The sequence below is a fragment of the Ixodes scapularis genome, unplaced genomic scaffold, assembly GCF_016920785.2.
Source record: "Ixodes scapularis isolate PalLabHiFi unplaced genomic scaffold, ASM1692078v2 PGA_scaffold13__105_contigs__length_92229423, whole genome shotgun sequence".
Lineage (NCBI taxonomy): Eukaryota > Metazoa > Arthropoda > Arachnida > Ixodida > Ixodidae > Ixodes > Ixodes scapularis.
Genome location: NW_024609839.1, coordinates 22017881 through 22037412, shown reverse-complemented (window position 1 = coordinate 22037412; position 19532 = coordinate 22017881). Strand labels below are relative to the sequence as shown.

At 42.8% G+C, this 19532-nt stretch overlaps 1 protein-coding gene across 1 annotated transcript in view; it reads right to left on the bottom strand.

Annotated features, from left to right (window-relative positions):
* The window catches only part of LOC120848084 (neprilysin-1-like), a 115723-nt gene that overhangs the window by 30561 nt on the left and 65630 nt on the right, over positions 1–19532 (bottom strand). The window contains exons 13-14 of the mRNA XM_040220011.1: positions 19232–19290; positions 568–619 (exon numbers count right to left, since the gene is read on the bottom strand). Of these exons, the coding sequence (XP_040075945.1) occupies positions 568–619; positions 19232–19290 (111 nt within the window). The remainder of the gene's footprint in view (positions 1–567; positions 620–19231; positions 19291–19532) is intronic.

Below are 19532 nucleotides of genomic sequence, written 5' to 3'. Positions count from 1 at the left end.
GTAAAAAGCGTACTGTTTAATTTTATGCAATAAAACTTGGTGAGGGGCGTTTTCTAGTTTTTCCTATTTTTTGTGTTATAAAAAGTAACTGAAAAGTAACGTCGTTACTTTTTAAAAGTAATTGTAACTGTAACGAGTTACTTTTTTGTTTCAGTAACTGTAACGGTAACTTCGTTACTTTTTTCTGAAAGTAACTGTAACTGTAACGAACTACTTTTTAAAAGTAACTTACCCAAGACTGCTCCTGGCACACGTCACTACTCACTAAATTTAAACGTGTCTTTATCAATATAAATTTAAAAAAAATGGCAGGCACATGAGTGTTTCGCGTGTGCATGGCACCCGAAATCCCCCCAAAGCAACCGCAACAAAATATAACTATTAGGAACGGATAATGTACGCAATACACATTCTGTGCTCCTCTCGTTTATAATAATTATCAACACAAGTTTAATTTTAATTAACATATCTACTGATGCCATTAATTATTCAGGTATTATTTTAGTCACACAGTCACACAACCACTCTTTAGTGTTCTGAGAAACAAAGAAATCATGTTAGACTTACACAGGAAGGTTACAAGTGTAGAGGGGTTTCTGGAGAAGACCGGCAAAAACACCTGTAGCAAAAAAGTAACATTAAGAAGGTACGCAAGTAATTCTGTTAGATAAATATTCGAACCTGAATCTTTAAAGCAAGATAAACATGACCTTTGCTGGATTAGAATGCGTTTACCATGCTTAAAAGTGGGTCTCCAAAAGATCACATGTGTGGTGAGACAGGCAAATATGGCATCTTATTCGCTAGCGCGACCTGGTCTTGGTGTGCATTTATTCTGATCGGTTGGAACAAGACGCTCTCTTGAACCAGCCTGTCTAGCTTTGCCATTACCACCAAAGCACATTTGGGATTTTGGCGTTAGTAGGAGCAGAGCTCACGCATGAGAAGGACTCTTTTTTGTAAAGGTTCATCATTCCCGTCGTGTGTTTAGAAGTAAACGTATCTATGCTTGTATATAAGTCATTATATTATTTATTATTATCATTATATAAGTCACTATATTATTCATTATTATCATTATAACAACCGGAACCGGTGTGGTGATTGGGTGCGCCAGGCCGACACGTCACCTACGACACTGCAAGCGCGCCTTCAAAAGAAGCGGACGAGGAAGACGAACCTCACAGGCGTTCAGCGGTGGCAGCAGCGCAGTTGTCGCAACACGCTAAGCCGGCGAATTCATCGTTACAGGTTGGTGTAAATTTTAACACAACCTCTATAAAAACTGTGCCTGCTGCTGCCGCTGCTGAACGACTATGTGTCTGTTGTCATGGTTGACGAGAGCCTCTGTCTTGCATGTAACAAACCGTTGCCAGAGATTGGTGTCTACGCGGCATGTTCAAAATCCGGACGCGGTTACCATTTCGCTCAGTGTGCGAACGTGAATGAAAGGGCTTACAGGCCAAAGAGCTGGGAGTGTTCGGCATGCCGGACAGAAAAACACAATAAAGCTCATGACGTAGAGAAGGGCACGAAAGCGCAAGAAATTAACATCATGTCGCTTTTAACAGAAATCAACGGCAAACTAGCGGGCCTTGTCGGGATCACGGCAAAGGTTGACATGCTACTCAGCATGAAAGAAACCGTCTCTAGTATTGAGGAATCAGTTCAGCACATGTCAGACCAGTACGATGAAGTCCTTAAGCAAATCAAGGAACAGAACAATGAAGTAGCTGAAATAAAAAGAAGACTTGAAAAGGTTGAGAACGGAGGGGGTCCAGAGTTCGAACAACTCCGGCAAAGCATTAGCAACTTGGAGCAGTATAGTCGGCGCCAGAATCTTGAGATACATGGCTTACCACTGAAAGATCACGAAAACCTTTTGCAAACCGTAAACGCACTCGCGACTGAACTTGAACTTCCAGAGCTTACCGAAAGTGATATCGAGGGCTTGCACCGCTTGCCAGCACGCGTTGGCAAGATTCCCGCGGTGCTACTAAGATTTAACTCGCGAGCAACTCAAGAAAAATGGATCAACAAAAATATTAACTTGCGAGAACGTCAGTTCAGCATCCGGTTTTTTGAAAATCTAACGGCGGTAAACAAAAAATTGCTGTGGCTGGCAAAGGTAAAGGCAGAAGAACATGGCTATCAGTACACTTGGCAAAAGCATGGAAATGTGTTCGTTCGAAGGAGGGCGGGTGATCGAGCCTTCAGAATTGAAAGTGAGAGCCACTTAGAAAAGATAAACTAGACAGAAGATAGCCATGCATAGTAGATACCACTTTACAGGATGACCGATACCACCACAATTTGTTCATACTATGACTCAGCCTCTTTTAATCACCTTGTGGGGAATGCTTCCTTCAATAAAAGAGGACTATCTCTTTTCCACTGGAACGCGAGAAGCTTAAGAAACAAACAAGAAGAATTAGAAATCTCTTTACATAGCCTGAATGTTAACTTTGATATTTTAGCGTTCACTGAAACTTGGTTTGCAGGCAAAGATGATGCTCTTATTTGAGGGATACAAAGTTGAAAGTGTTTACCGAGAAGATAAGAGGGGAGGAGGGGTTTCTTTGTATATTCGATACTGCCTTAAGCACGATGTTGTCACTGAATATTTTTTAATCTGCTGCGACTATGAGTCTCTTACTGTTAAATGCGGTCAGATGATTATAACTGTTATTTATCGTCCACCATCAGGTTGCGTGGCAAATATTTTTGAATTTGTTGAGAATTTATTAGATTGCTTCGTGTTCCTGTCTAAAGCTGACTTTAATTGGTGACTTCAATATTGATATTAACTCCTCTAACCAATTATCTACAAAACTAATGGAGATTGCAGAATGTTACGGGTTTTCAAGTGTTGTTGATATGCCTACGAGAGTTACTATAGAAACTGCTACCGTAATAGATTTATACATAACAAACTGTGATCAAAATGAATTTACGGGGGGGTGTGTTAGCATGGAACATAAGTGACCACCTGCCATTTTTTTGCTTTTTTCAAAAATTCATAAATAGGTTTATGCCCGCTCCCACTATAACATACCGACCCATGAATAACAAAACAAATCTTGATACATTTTACAGTTTGGTGTCAAATATTAATTGGGACTTTGTGTGTAATGAAAGCGATCCTGACATATCGTACAACCTTTTTTTGAACAAGATCATATCCTTATACAATCAAGCCTTCCCATTAAAAACCCTTAGAAAACATAAGAAATCAAGAAAACCATGGGTGACTCCCACGCTTTATAAAAGAATAAAAAAACGAGATATCTTGTACGATAAATTTATCAAGCTAAAAGATAAAAGTATCCTGGTCAACTACAAAAAAATTCGAAACAAATTGAACTCGGATTTAAAAAAGGCTCAACGTGAATAATATATTAATAAATTTACGTGCATTCTAGATGCCCCCAAGAAAATTTGGATTACTGTAAGGAATTTAATTTCAAAACCTAGTAATCCGCTTCCGCCTGAACTTGAGATAAATGGCACAAGCTATGGAGGAAACAGCTCTCAGGTATGTTTAATGAACATTTTCTCAAATCAGGTGCACCTTCGTCTCCCCCAACCAACGACGGAAATGCCACTTCGTACATATGTCACAACATCATCAGTTCAGTTTTCTTGCGTCCAACTGATGAGGAAGAAGTACTTAACCTGACTAATGGTCTTAAAAACAGTACTGATGCAGGGGAGGACGGTCTCAAATCGGAGCCAATTAAGCATATTTCTAAACTAATATCCACTCCGCTAGCACATATATGCAACATGTCATCATTAGTAGGTCGTTTCCCTGACCGAATGAAACTAGCGCGAGTTTGCATTATACATAAGAGTGGTGCACAAAACGTTTTAAATAATTACAGGCCAATTTCTGTGTTACCCGTTTTTTCTAAAATATTGGAACAAATAATAAATAGTCGACTAACTAGTTTTTTTTTTTACAAAACACAAAATAATTTCAGAACAGCAGTTCGGATTTCAAAGGAATAAATTGACGGAAATGGCGCTTTTGAACATTAAAGATGAAATTATAACCAATATAGAAAATAAGCACTATACTATCAGAATATTTCTTGACTTTCGAAAAGCCTTCGACTCAATTAAGCACAAAATACTGTTAACAAAGCTGAGTACCTATGGTGTCAGGGGCAAAGCGCTAGAATTAATATGCAATTACTTGAGCTCTCGTTCACAATTTACCGTCTTTAACGGCATTAAGTCTGATATTCAACAAATCGCATATGGTGTCCCACAAGGATCCATTCTATCCCATTATTGTTTCTTGTTCATATTAATGATATTGTACAAATCTCGCATTCTGCGGACATGGTATTATTTGCAGACGACTTCAATGTTTTCTTCTCCCACAATGACCTCAAACATCTCGAAAGTGTATCAAATGATTGGTTAAACAAGCTATCCACGTGGCTAGTGACAAACCAGATTGAATTGAACATTTCTAAAACTAAGTATATTATTTTCAGGGCAAAAAACAAGGCACTTAATTATGAAATCGATATAAAATTTAATTTAAACAAATTAGAGAAGGTTGAATCCATAAAGTTCTTGGGTGTATGGTTTCACGAAAATTTATACTGGACCATTAATTCATGTATCTAAACTATGTTTGACTCTCTCACGTTCAATCGGCATATTCCATAAACTAAGACTTTTACTACCAACATGTCTTAAGCGCCAACTATAGACCTTTTCCGCGTAGTCGTCGCCATCTTGCGTGTTGCACCGCCAGCCGCGCCGTCTGGCGTACGGTTGTTATGCGCCCATTTTGGTATGCGGAGAGGAGCGTTGTTCCTAGTTCCCGCGTTCTCCCCATTGACCCCGTTCATCGTATCTTCATTGTTTTCCCTTTAGTGAGTTCTTAATTTGTTTGTTATTGAAAGTGTGAATCATTCTTGTGTTCTGGTGTGTTTATTCGCCTTGATGGCGCCCGTTGTTGCGTCAACAGCGCCGAGAGGTTCGTCGCCAGCGTCGCCGGTAATCGAAATCGGAGGTATGTTCACTTTTCCTGAGCACGTTTACCAGTGTTTTACTCTTCGCGTGTTGTTGTTTGTGAAGAATGACAGTCTTCCGCGAATGACTGACGGAGGGTCTTATGCGCGAGCGAGGGTGACCCTGGGCATAGAAGTATCGCCGTTTAATCGTAGAAATACAAGTTGGCGACGCGGGCCGAACGTTTTTTTTGTTATGGTGCACCGTCGATGTACGATCGCCAGTTACCGGGACATCTGTACTTCGTATGACGCCCAGATGCCTCGGAACTATTCAGGAGAGGGGGGGGGGGGGGGACGACGATTTTTCGCTCCCTTTTTCGTATTGTTTCGCTTAACGTATTTTAACGGGCGTCGCTACCGAGCAACACACAAAATTATAGTGCACATCCTCGTAGGAATGAACGGAATGAAAAACAAAACTTGAGTAGCCAATAACAATCATTACACCCAGGGTCTTATATTTGCACCACAAGCTGCAAAATTCGTTCTACATTTGACTTGTCGAGGCCTATTACGGCACTTGTAGATGTCTGTTTCTATTCTGCCTATTTGCTTTTTTATGTGCTGATATTGGTGGAACTCTAATGTCACTAACTACCATTTCCCTAATTTTGTGTGGAATCTTATTTTCAGAGAACCGCCTTTACCCACATCCAAGCTGCATAACTACATGGGAGGACAACCTAAAGAAATGGCCAGAAATTCGTGCCCCACAAATAGTTTACTATCTTCTCAAGACCAAGGCCTGCGACTTGGAGGAGGTCAAGGCGTACAAGAGCCTCGACTCGCACAACTACGTGCAAAGCGGCTGGGTCGGAGCATTGCTGGTGCATGAGATTGACCCGTGCACACTTCTACTGAAAGGAACTGTTCAAGGTTCACAGTCTGTGAACAGGCCCAATGATGCATGGATTTGCGCGAAGAAAGACGGTGAGGTGATCACTGGTGGGTGCACGTGCATGGCCGGCAAGGCAAGAGTTTGCAGCCACGTCGGGGCCGTCTTGTGGAAAGTGGACTGTGCGGCAAGTGCTGGTTTTACTGGGCAGGCATGCACCGATGCCGCAATGAACTAGAATCGGGGGACCAAGAAGAATGTTATGCCAGCACCCCTGCACAACATCAGCTTCCGGCTCCAGAAAGGAACTGCCAGGGCAGTAGAAAGAAGAGGGACTGAAGTTACGGAACCGAAGCAGGTCCATTTCCTTCGGGACGACCAGGAGCTCCAGCAGTTTCATGCAGCAGCTCCGTTCAAGAGCCTATTCTGCATACCAGGCAAGTATGAGCTATTCTTATAATTAATATGTCAAAACTCTGCGTAGTGAGCTTATGTGAAGTTAATTTTAAGTGGAAATGGCAGGTTCATTCCATCTGGTAACTACCCCAAACATGTGGAGCATTCATTTTGTCATGAAACAGTAGGGTCAAAGTAGCTGCCATATTCGTTTATTAATCGTCTAATTGTTAACCATTTGGAAGTCCAGTACCCTGGTCCATTTGGCAAGTTTGAATTGGGGCAAGCTCTGCTAACAACACTACTCAAAAACAATTGTTCCATGCCCCTAAAAAGATGACGGCAATATTTAACAAAATAAGATCAGATGTGAAGCTTTACACGAGATAAATAACAAGATTAGAGCTCAAGGGCAACCATAGAGCTTGAGCAATCCAGCCTATCTGCACTACCTTAACAAGTGTACTTAGTGCATACATTACTGTTACAATAAATATATAACTCTTCCATGTTGAGCTTCTACAGACCCCTTTTTTAACCACAGAACTTGTTCCAACTGGTGAGTCACTGACCAGTCAGCTGTGTCTGCCACCCACTTTGATTTACCAGCATTCTGGTATCAGCAGAAAACACTTGAAAATAAAATATTCTGCGATATCAAATAAATTCCAACACCATTTTGTCTGTCCTTGACACATCAGGTACTATTTCTAAATGCAGAGATCACCTAAACAAGCTGCAAACGAGCTAAGGATGCCTGTTATCATTTGTTCTTGCTTTTCTAATGTAATTCATTGATATGAAGTTGTATGTTTCGTTTTTAATAAATTCTGTTTATATTGCAGGAACGCTTTTGCATGAGACCATCACAGCCTCTAGCCAGCCCCAGGCTCAACCAGTTGCCAAGGTGCCCGACCAGGCCCCAAGCCACCGAGACCATGATAGGGCAGAGACCCTTCCAGAATCGTGCCCAGCATGCAACTTATTTTATAGTGACTTTGTTGTACTAACTAGTACTGCAGCTGTGCAACTTGAAACTGGAACACGGGGCACTACAAATGCCTTGTGGAAAGATTCACGGAAGTTGCGCATCACAGCATCCAACGTTAAGTGCGTACCAAAGATGATAAAAACATCTCACGAGAAGGCCGTTCTAACCCTGACAGGCGGTTCATTCCATGGAAATGCTGCCACTAGACATGGACACATGTATGAACCTGTAGCGCGGCAGGCGTTCATTGTAAAGACAGGGTTCACAGTTTCCCTCTGTGGAACTGTAGTTTGCAGTGAGGAGCCCTGGCTCTCTGCTACTCCTGATGGCATCATCGAAAGTCAAAATGCCATTCTGGAGATAAAGTGTCCAGAGGTGCAAGACTGCAGGGTAATGATTGCCACTAATAAGAGGTATGATGTCCAGAGAAAAGATGACACATACACACTAAAAAAGACTGGAAGTAACGGCTTTTATAGCCAAGTACAGTACACAATGCTGTGCACAGGGAAGCAGCTATGTTTTTTGTATGTGTGGTCAAAGAACAGTGATGTGTTGTTAGAGATTTCTTTCGATGGCAGCTTCATTGCTGAAAACACACCTCGGCTGAGCCGGTTTTATTTTTCTTCGATGTTGCCGCACCTTGAAAAGATGCAAAGGGGGGGCAAACTGAACATGTGCCTTGAATACAGGCGACTGGCCCTCATGTAATCAAACTTTTTCCAAAAAGTGACAAGAACAAAAGGTGAAATAAATGAAGCAGCAGGTGGAGCAGTGACAATGCTTCATACAACAAGCCAGTGTTGACTGTCGCCTGCTCGCCATGTTTTTCAAGGTTCGACGAGGTGTGAAGACTGTGCCATTTGTCTTTCACATTCCTTGAATTATTTCATATACACATACCACAATCGGTCAAGCAGAACAGAAATCAGTAACTTGCAAGTGTCCAAGAAGTAGAAAAACTGTCCAACTTTGGAAAATCTTGAAATGTACAACACATCAAGGACAGCTTACAAGGCTTTCGAGACCAGCGTCCTCGTCCTCGGCTATTGCATGTGTTGTCAAAGCTGAAGAGGGGACCATCGGTCCCAAACCAATCTTGAAACTGCACTTGAAGGGATGGTGAACCGAAATTTTGATATCAGAAAACATTGCAGGAGCTGTAGGCGGGAGACTACAATCCCTACAACACTACTCGTAAAATGATATCCCGAATGGACGGCCGCATTTTTGGAAAAAGGTCGAGATTGGACAATGCGCGTGATGTCAAGATGTCTCGTTTCCTCCTCTTCTCACTTCGCCCCCTCAAGGCGGCGAGGCGGAGAAGACGTGAGGCTGTTCCTTCTCCTCCTCGGAGAAACGAGACGTAAGCGCATCTGTCAAATGCGCCTCCTTTTCCTGAGAAATACGGTCATCCCTTCGAGATATCGCTGTACGAGTGATGTTTTGGTGTTTGTAGCATCCCGTTGCACGCTTTTGCCGCCGTGTTTTGTGGAATCCAGATTTCAGTTCAGCATCCCTTTAAACTGGTTAACATTTTAAGATTATCCTCGGCTAAGCAGGATCTTTTATTTATTAATATGTTATTTTTGTTTACGCTAGTACACATATCACAACGAAAGAGGTGAAATAATTGGCATGTGAAAAACCTACTTTTTTGCTAGACTAAGTCCATAAGCCAAGTTTTATCCTTTGCATCAAATAAGAATACTAACACTTTCAATCTAAAGGGGAGGTGAAACAATTTACTACACAAACATGCAGCATATCACTTATATTTTGTTTGTATCAACGTAAGTAAAAGTAAATGCAGACTTTCCCTAAAATATTGTGATTTTTCATGTTCTCGCGAAGCAAAAGCCAGATTATTTCCCAACTTGCAGCAGCATGTGGCAGCCATGAGAAAAATGGCCCGAAGTTACCACGAGCTACGCCACAGTGAATGAGCAAGTTGCGTGTGTAAGCGTGCCATTCACCTGAAGTCAACCAAATTATCCCCTTTAGATGCTTTCATGACAAGCGAGCAAAAACGGATGTCCATACTTATGTTTTTTCACTCATCCAAGATTGGCTACCTGCCACGACCATTACCGATGCCGACTGGCTATAATGTTCCGAGGCGATCGAACCAAAGTTTGAAAAGTGTTCCTATCTGAGGCGAAAGGTCCTCTTCCCACCGATGAAAAAAGGAAGGTCACGAGCATGCTTGAGAACACAGTGACTCAGTAGACAGTTGAAAGATACCATGAACTTCAATTTGTATTATTTTTACAGCAACAGCTCTTAGCGAGATCCTGCTGGGGGAATAACGTTGACATCCTGCTCAAAACTTCACAGTGCCTCGAGCAAATGCACAGCTAGTGAATGCATCAAAAAGCAACGACCACGTGATCAAAACCACAAACACTAGTTGAGGGCCAGGCATTTGAAAGACATGCCTTACCGTTCTCACTCTGAGGGTGGATGTAACAGAAACCCAACTTTTTCCGGAGCATGCACACGACCATCCGAGCAGACGAACTTGCACGTTGTATGGCTAGACCTTGGAAAGTTTGTAGCGGGTCCAAAGAAAATGACTTTTAGTTACGGCACGGGAGTAGAATTGAGAGCGGGAGTGGTGTAAAAATTCTCAGAACTGTGCTCAGGAGGCAGTGCAGAAACGACAATGATGTCACAGTGTTGGCGAATTACGTGATTGCTGAGCTCCTGTTGCTGTGACGTATGTCGTGCAATTGTGTAAACCCACTGTTGTTAAAAAAATATCTAGTGCACTTAAGCAATGAAAGGTTTTTGTTCTGAAGTTTGAAAATTGTTCCACTCCCCAATTAAGTGAGCAAGAAAATAAACAAAAAACTTCCATCCTGCAGACAAGAGATCAAAACAAACACACCTACAAAAATTGCACTCAACATCAGCGATGTGAGGCACACAAAGGAAACACAGATAGAGCAATGATCATAAACCACACTACCAAGTCTGTCCAAGGAAATAAAACCTGTCTTGAGCCGCATAGGTACTGGAAACTGCATGAGAATGCGACACTAGCTGCAGTGGCAGAATGCAAAAGCTAGAGAATATGTTACCAGAATCGAAAAATGGAAACACAAAATTTCTCTATAAATAGACGACTACCTCAGCGTAATGCATGTAGAATAGAACAAATGCCACTAAATGCCTGTGGTGTTTATTTTAAAAACAAATAACAAACAATAGCCAATGACAGAATTTGCTATCCGAATTTGTCTACTGAGAGCAGCTGCAGTCGACCTAGATTCTATCCCTGCTGGGGCTATGTTGATTTTATACACAACTTTAACGAACATGTCGGTCGTTACGACGCTTGTTCATATCTAGTTTCCTATTGTAAACAACCCATAAACCACATTCTGTGCTAGAAGTATGGGCTCAAAAAAAAAAAGAAAAAAAAACAATACTGCATTTCTTACTCACAAATTTTTCCCACCGGAGCATTAGATACATCCACAATACCATTTTTTTTCGTTTGCCCCGAGTATTTGGATGATCCAGGTAACTTCAAGTTGTCGAACTTTCACATTCTCTCACCACTGCTAGCCTGACATTCCCAGTTTCATCTTTTAGCGACAAATAATTTGTCTATGCACGCCAAAAACCGGGTTCCATTTTCTTGATCAGACCCAATACATTAGAAAACCCATGTAGAAAACAAGCTCGAGAATTCAGTGTCTACAGAGTCAGTGTCTACACATCAACGCTGGCACTTGCCGCTGTTTCTTGCGTTGCAATCAGAGGTGCCTTCAGATTGCACAGTCCTGCGCAGATGAAGACCATATCACTGATGGTTCTCTTCGACGTTATGGTTAACGCTGACTTGAAGATACGGTACGTTTTAATGCGATTAATCGCTCTCTCAACATGTATCCGTAATGAGGCGATTCTTCTCGTTCGAGTCACATCGAGCTCGGAGAGCTGGGATTTCCCTGCGAATAATAAAGAAGACATATGATTGTTTAGTTTTACTAACGCTGCATCCTGCAGTACCTTTGACCAGTCCTTCCATTGCAAGCTGCATATATAGCATGCTGACTTTAGTAAGGAATACGTCACATCAACACTGCTTTGCCCACACAAACAGTGGCACCCGAAAGGCCGTTTACTTACAGCACCCAGCAGCTGGTCAGCTTTCTGCAAGAAGCTCCGCACGGTCGGCTGGAGCGGCAGAGTCTTGGGTTCTGGGGCCGGCGTTGGCGTTGGACCAGCTGGGTGAACTGGGGTTTCCTGATGTGGAAATACAGATGCATAAAAACAGTAAGAACTTAAGAACTAACTCACAAACAGTGGCCCGAAGAGCACCCGAAAGGGGGTTAGCTTACAGCATCCAGCAGCCGGTCAGCTTTCTGCAAGAAGCTCCGCACGGGCGGCTGGAGCAGCAGAGTCTTGGGTTCTGGGGCCAGCGTTGGCGTTGGACCAGCTGGGTGAACTGGGGTTTCCTGATGTGCAAATACAGAGGCATAAAAACAGTAAGAACTTAAGAACGAACTCACAAACAGTGGCCCACAGAGCATCCGAAAGGGGGTTTCCTTACAGCATCGAGCAGCCGGTCGGGTTCCTGCAACAAGCTCCGCACAGACGGCTGAAGCAGATGAGTCTTAGGTTGTGGGGCCGGCGGAGTCGTGGGACCAGCTAGATGAACTGGAGTTTCCTGATGTGCAAATACAGAGGCGTAAGGACAGCAAGAACTTAAGAACTAACTTACAAACAGTGGCCCACACAAACAGTGGCACCCGAAAGGCCGTTTGCTTACAGCATCCAGCAGCTGGTCAGCTTTCTGCAAGACGCTTAGCACGGGCGGCTGGAGCGGCACAGTCTTGGGTAGTGGAGCCGGCGGAATTGTTGGACCAGCGGGGTGTACTGGGGTTTCCTGATATGAGAACACAAGCATAGCAACAGTCAAAACTAACTCACAAACAGCGGCCCGCAGAGCACCCGAAAGGCGGTCTGCTTACAGCATCCAGCAGCCGGTCGGCTTTCCGCAACAAGCTCCTCACAGACGGCTGGAGCAGCACAGTTTTGGATTGTGGGGCCGGCGGAGTCGGGCGATCAGCGGGGTATACTGGGGTTTCCTGATGAGCAAACATAGAGGCGTAACAACAGTAAGAATAAACTCGTGAACTGCAGCCCGCACTAAGCCAAAACTGCAGTCTGCTCACAGCATCCAGCAGCTGGTCGACTTTCTGCAACAGGCTCCGCGCAGGCAGCTGGAGGGTCCGAGTCTTTGGTTGTGAAGACGGCGGAGCCGTGGGACCAGTGGAGTGTACTGGGTTTTGCTGATAAAGAAACACAAAGGTGTAACAGCAGTAAAAACAGACTCGCAAGCAGCAGCTGCGCTGTGGCTGGCTTGATCCTCAATAGACTACGGAATTTGGGAACGTCAGTTAAGACGCAGTGAAATTTCATTTGTATCAGCCAAGACACTGTTCTTCTGGTGTTAGTCTTGCGTAGCACTCTAAATTTATTAGCAAATACATATTATGACTGTCCAGAATCTGCTTCTTCAAATAACAAATTTGATTCTGTAAACTACATCATTAAATCAAACACTGGCTTTTGTTTATTTATTTTTTTCCTAAAAGTTGAGCGGCAGCTGTTTAAAAAAATTACAGATTTACAACATTGTTATAAATCAATAAGGTGTGCATATTCACGTCTTTAACTATGAACCGCATATGAGCGATTCTTCCAATAACGGGACCAAACGCTTGCAATTCAGCCTTTACTAATATGACACTACGCCAATCAACTTCAGCGGACAGCCTGTCGACGAGCCTGATGGAGAGTCATCTGCGAGCTTCTGTAATGAGAAAATACACAAATGTCTCATCGCGTCAACGACGTGATTTTATAAGCAGGAAATGTCCAAGCATCAATTACCGATTTCTTGAGGGGTGGCACGGACATCCTCTGCAATCGTCTTCGGCCTACAATAACCTACAGGAAGCACCAATCGAGCAATAAACACAGGTTCCAAGTACCAATAGCAACGGCAAATAGCAAACAACAAATATGGCAAAGTAGCAGAAGTAACCAAAATAGCACAGTACCTTGCGATCATAGCCCAGAAAGAGCATCGGAACTGGGTTCTGCTTGGTTCGCTTGCCGTCGACGAAATGCCGCGAACAAACTCTCGACGATGACCCCGGCACGAAGTCTTTCCTGTAGACACTTGCCACCCACTTACGTCGCAAATCAGGATCAGCGGGGAAGCGATGTAAGGTGTATACGTTACAGCCGCATTCGCTTTGCGACTTCTTGTGTTCGGTGCACAATTTGTCGCGCGCTATCTTCCGTTTTCGGAAATTGCTGCTGCAGCCAACGACTGCGCAGTGGTAGCCCGATGACCAAGTATGCGCGGACATGATACCTCGACGTATTAATCCACCTTATTACAACTCACTGCCCTGTCAAGGGCTTCAAAACCCATTTTACGCGCACCACTTCCGCACCGTACGAGCCGGCTAGGCCTGCTCCCGCATACCGGAAGTGCTAGAACCGGAAGAACTATTCTCGCTATGCGCCGAGTCGCCGAGTCGAGGCTACGCACGTTACGCGCTGGGTCGAGGTTACGCGGAAAAGGTCTATACAGTGCACTTGTGCATCTCACCTACATTACTGTTCATTGGTTTGGGGAACGACATCAAAAAGCAACCTTGAAAAACTTTTAGTACTAAAAAAAAAAGCAATTCGGTCCATTGTATGCTTGTGTTATAATGATCACACGTACATTTATTTCAAGAAGTATAATTTATTCACTATCCAAGAGCTAATATTTTTCAACCTCGCGAAAGTAATCTTCAATTCTTTTAAAAGCAACACGGAGTCTTTTGTTACTCAATTTCCCTTAAGAGACACCCAATACAACTCGAGACGTGTGGAATATTGCCGCGCGCCAAGTAGGCACCGCGGCCGTAGCACAACGGTTATCGCGCTTACCTCACACTTCAAGGGCCAGGGTTCGATTCCTGGCCGCGGCTACGCATTTTTGTTTACACTGTAATGTGATGTTCTAGTGAATTCGAGAACCGTCTAGCTGATTCGAGGTTAGAATGTTCTCCGCGTCGAACCTTCTACATCGAACGCTCCAGAAGCCAACGCGTGTACAAAAGCGGCTCCGCCTGGCAAGCAGGAGTCAGTCTCGCCCCAGCGCTCGATCCTGCGGTTTCGCCGACTTCGACGCCCGCGACGCTTTGTTATTATCTTTTGTACTCTTTTATTTTTGGCACAAGTTCGCCACATTAAACGTTTATTTCTTCCTGTTCATCTATTGTTTTTGGTCACCACCCGTGACAATATGGTAGAGGCCAAATACGTACTAATTATGGGGAACAAACATTGAAGCAGCAATTAACACAACTTTTAAATATGCATCCACAAATTCTTGATATAGCAACTAAATCAAGATCTACAAATATCTTTAAAAAAAGAGTAAAGGTTTATATTTTCAAGCATGTATAAAGTCTTGTGAAAAAATTCTGCAAGACATTTCATTGCGTTAGAAATGTACATATTTCTTGTTATTTTTGTTATCTTCTTGTGTTTCATTTGTATGTATGCTGTGTGTTCGTTACAAGAGCTGCGCCGCTCTGAAACCTGTATGAGGTACGGGACCTGAGTCAGGTGTTTAATACACCTTTTGTCCCTGCCACCCCAAAACAAAATGGCAAATAAATACAAATATAAAATTATTTTATTCGCCAATTTACATTGTTACATTGTTTACATTGTTCTGTAATCGAAGTGATGTCAGCTTCTTTGTCTATAATAACCCATATCTGTGCGTTCCGGACAGTCAACACAATCCTTCACGCATGCTCCTCGGCCAATTCTTTGACTCCTAAGAAATCTGGCTTTTCGGCTGTGACCTTTCTTGCTGCCTTTGTGCTGAGGCAAACGTTTGTGAAACGACCTGTTTTCTTGCACTTGTTACAGGCTGCGTTCTTGGCAGGACATTTGTTACGTGAGTGGGGACTGCGCCCAGACAGACGTCACGTTTCTCTATGTTTTCTTTGGGAGGACTTCTCGTCACAGAGGTCTTGAGCGTGGAACGTGGTGTCACAGACACTTCCTTCAGGCGGTCGTCGGCTTGGAGGTCGGCTTGTTGCCTTTTCAGTCTCTGACTATCGTGCTATAGTGGTTCCCTTTTCTAATATCAGCTGTAATTCGAGTTGCATCCGCTCGAACAACTTCCTGTCTCGGACACCCATTACGATCGCGGTCCTTTATCATTTAAATTATGAAGGTTTTGGAGCGGAAAGTACTTAGCCAATAAGTAAGGATCTGCTATAAAGTCTTCTAATGTCTCTGAGGAACATTAAATCCTGGATGGAAACTTGGCCCTATTGTAAATAGTGCTTGTTCGTACCACGAAGTGGTCTTCTATGCGTTTAGTACGACATCCTACTGCCGCAGTTGTTCCCCTATCAGATTCAAATAAAGATGTCTAGCTCTTGTACCCCATGCAGTACATCAAGCGTTGACTTATTTGTTTCCGCTGTTTTCTTTGAGTCCAATCGGCGCTCAGAAGCGGTCAAACCACTGCATAAACCGGGCCAGTCCTCTGACTTGTAAAAGTCGAACTATTCCAGGGAATGGCATGTAAAGAGTGGAGTTGCCATGGCGATTCAAAACTCGTGCTCTTGATTGCTAGAGTCGTCCTCTGCCATAGGAATGTTGTCGTCTTACTGAACCTCGCTCCGCAATCCTTCAAAGGCAACGGCAGTAACAAGCCGCTGGCACCACGTTGTGTTGGACGTTAGGCAAGAATCACACCGTTCTCACTCTCGAGCAAACACTAAAAGCGATTTAATCGGACGTCCTCTTGAAGTGCCCAATTATGAATGCGCGATATCTCGCGCATCATAAAGCTTACTGAAAAACTCTGTAAACAAAACGAATACAAAAAGTTTCACACATTTGTAACGTTGCGGAATAATTCTTACTTTTGTGATGTGAGTCACAAGGATCCGTCGGAACTTTACTGTTATAAATTGAGTGAGTTGAAGGTTTCTAAGTGGTGCAAACCATCGTGAGCTTGCTTGCCATGCGAGACGCGTGCTAGTCCTTACGTGCGGCTGCACGTGCAGACTTGTGCGCGTTATGCAGCATCTTACTTTGTGTGTTGACAACAGTGGTTGTCAACGCACAAAGTAAGATTGACACACCTCGCGTGCGTAGTAGCACCCGAGGTGTGTCAATTCCTCGGGTGCTACTACGCACCCGACACTTACGGTGTGTTTATTTTGCGGGAGCAGTATGAAGTAGTGTTTAGTTACTTTAGTTACGAGTTTCTTTTGAAACTGTAGTTTTAGAAACTTATTGTGTTGGGTCGAGTTTTGAGGGGTGCAAGTAACTGTATCCTAATAAATTTAGGCCAATATGCAGTTATGTTGTGACAAATGTTACCAAAAGTTTTAACATATCCTATGATTATCATTTGGAACTATTTCTTGAAACTAGTTTGAAGGTTTTTAATTGCAAGTTATGTGTGAGATTGTCTAGACGAGTACGCGCTTATGGTTTTTTTTAAAAATAAAAATGGCAATATTAGCATTATGCTGCAGTTTATTTTCAGATAAAAATGTAAAGCTTTCGAGACAAATGCATGCTTGCTTATACTAGCATGTTTGTTAAAAACGGTTAATAAAGATTATTTTACCATTAAGACTCCCGACGCGAAAGGGGTCTGCTTGTATTTTGTTTGTAAAACTATGATTTGTAAGGTCTTGGTTTATTTATTTCTCGACCTGCATGTTGGAGAATAGCGAGCTAGTCAGCAGTCCGTGGGAAAATGTTCTGGTCAGCCTCTCAGTTTCTGTACAAAATTAAACGTAGCTGGTAATATTACTGTCGGCTAAAACTGGTGACAACCTTATAGACTGCGCAACTAAGACATTAACAGTGTTGCAATACCGGGCTTTAGCCATTGCACCAATAAGCAATACCAGTAAAAGAATACCAACCACATTCGGACCAAAAATAAAATGAAAAATACAATCAAAAACGGCCTCATCTTAAAGTTGAAAAACAAAAATTTTGAATCGTTTTAACATTTTATTTGGTATTTTTATTCAAGATTTGTCTTGCGATTATCAGGTAGCTTTTTTACTGACTAGATTGTCTACGGTCATTGGTCTAAAATTTTGTAATCGGCATTAATGCCCATTGGCGTTAAACTGCTTTTATATCAGGCATCTTCGACTCTTATTTAAGCTACTGCCATCTGGTATGGCGTGAAACCACATATTTATTTATTACTGAACTAACAGAGCATACTATTTCCTATCCAAGTCGGTCGGCACAACTTTGAAGTGTGCCATTTTTCTGAATAATTATTCTTTGCAATCACTAAAACACCAACTTCGTTCTACGCTGAAAGCTGCCCTAAACAAATACATCGACCCTATTGTAATCACAAAATCAGATATGCGAAAACAGTTCAATAGACATACCTAAATTAAATATCAAAAAGCAGTTTAATGTGCGTATTGAGAAGTGTTTAATTTCTACGCTGTTTCTGGATATGCATCTATGTTATATGTGCTCTATGACAATGCGAAGGAGCAAAGGGCTCTGTCAAGCTATTATAATTTATTCTTTCGGGCGTCCGCTATTCATGTACAATAATAAAAAATAAAATTATATTCTTGTACTATGACTCTCCTGTCTCCTATGGCGTGCACGCCTTGGATTTCGGAGTGAGAGTAGATAGTTACTTACTAAGGGCAAAGTCGAACTCCCAACTGCCCGTGGTGCCCGCCGCAGGACTAGTGTGCCTATATGGGGTGCATTCCTGGTAAGCTCGCCCTCGACGGGAGCTCTCGCATCGTTCGGTAGGGGCACCCCCACCCTCACCTCCCGGCTTGACCCAAAAAAGGAAAAGTGCTTTTTCCAAAACACTGACCGAGTGGTTAGCGTTCTAAGTCTGTAGAGCACGGGCCTTGCCAGTACACGATTGCGCCAAGGACGATCCTTCCTCTACCACCTTAACTGATGTCTACCGAGGGGGTTGCTACTGGACGCAAATGGGGGGATACCGTCTTGCACTCTTTGCAAACACGGGTCTTCTAGTGCCCAAACCAGTTTCATACAGGGAAGGTGTGGTTACTCTGCCCTAACATCTTCCCATAGCGGGTTCCTCTGCCCTAACATCTCAGAGAGAAAATCTTGGTCGAGTCGGCGATGGCCTCGATTTGTGTGGAACCAACAGTTCCTAGATAAAAAAAAGCCTAAAAGATAAATTTTCCTGCGTCAGTAAAGAAGGCCACCGGTCGCCAACGCCGTTGTGGTGTAAAATTTCTAGCCTACGGTGTTTTTTAGTGACGCAAAACGATTCAGCACTTAGGTTTTCTTATCCAGGAGGTGTTGGTGGAACGCGGCAAAATTTTATATAATGAAACAATGGCGCCTCAACATTGGTTCGGTGGTCTCCTTAGGAGGATTAGAAACCTTACATGACAAAAAAGTGAAGCCCAGAAGTTCTAAAAAGACATTCTGCAAACAGGTTCGAACGCAAGTCACCACGAGATTCGTGCTTCGAATGCGTTTTTTTAGGGAAGCCGAAAGGAACAGCAACTGACACGGGACTTCACAATCATCATGTAACCGCAGATTTCGATAAGAAAATCTTGAGAGAGCAAAAACCACTGAGTGAATAACATCAGACTGTGCAGCACTAACTGTTTCAGGAATGTGTTGCAATGTTCTATTTAGAGAAAACATGAAATTGAAAATATACATCTGTATTATATTCTAGATCGCTTGCGCTACTATACTTTCATCTAGAATGAACAAATGAAGCAGGGGAATTGTTTCAACATCGACAAAGAAAGATTACTGAAACAATCTAAGAATTATAAGTAAAGTCTGCATATATGCGACAGAATTCGGTTTTTGAACTTAATTTGCCGGCACTTAGTGCACATGTTAAATTAGAGGGCTTACCAATTGCATTGGTTTGTGGAATATACTCCCCGTTGACATCAGCAGGATCCCTATGCCACCTAATGACAGATGACAAAACGTTATCTCGCAACCCTATGATCATGATCGAACGGTTGCATAAATTGACGCAAATATGATAGCAAGAAATAAAAAAACTGCCATCGGAAATGATTGATAATATTGTTAAGACAATACATATAAAACAAAAGCGTTATTTTTAAACACAATGTGGGATGTCAACTGTTTTTGTCGAAATAATAGCAATATATGCAATGCATTCAAATTGTACTTATTTAATCTG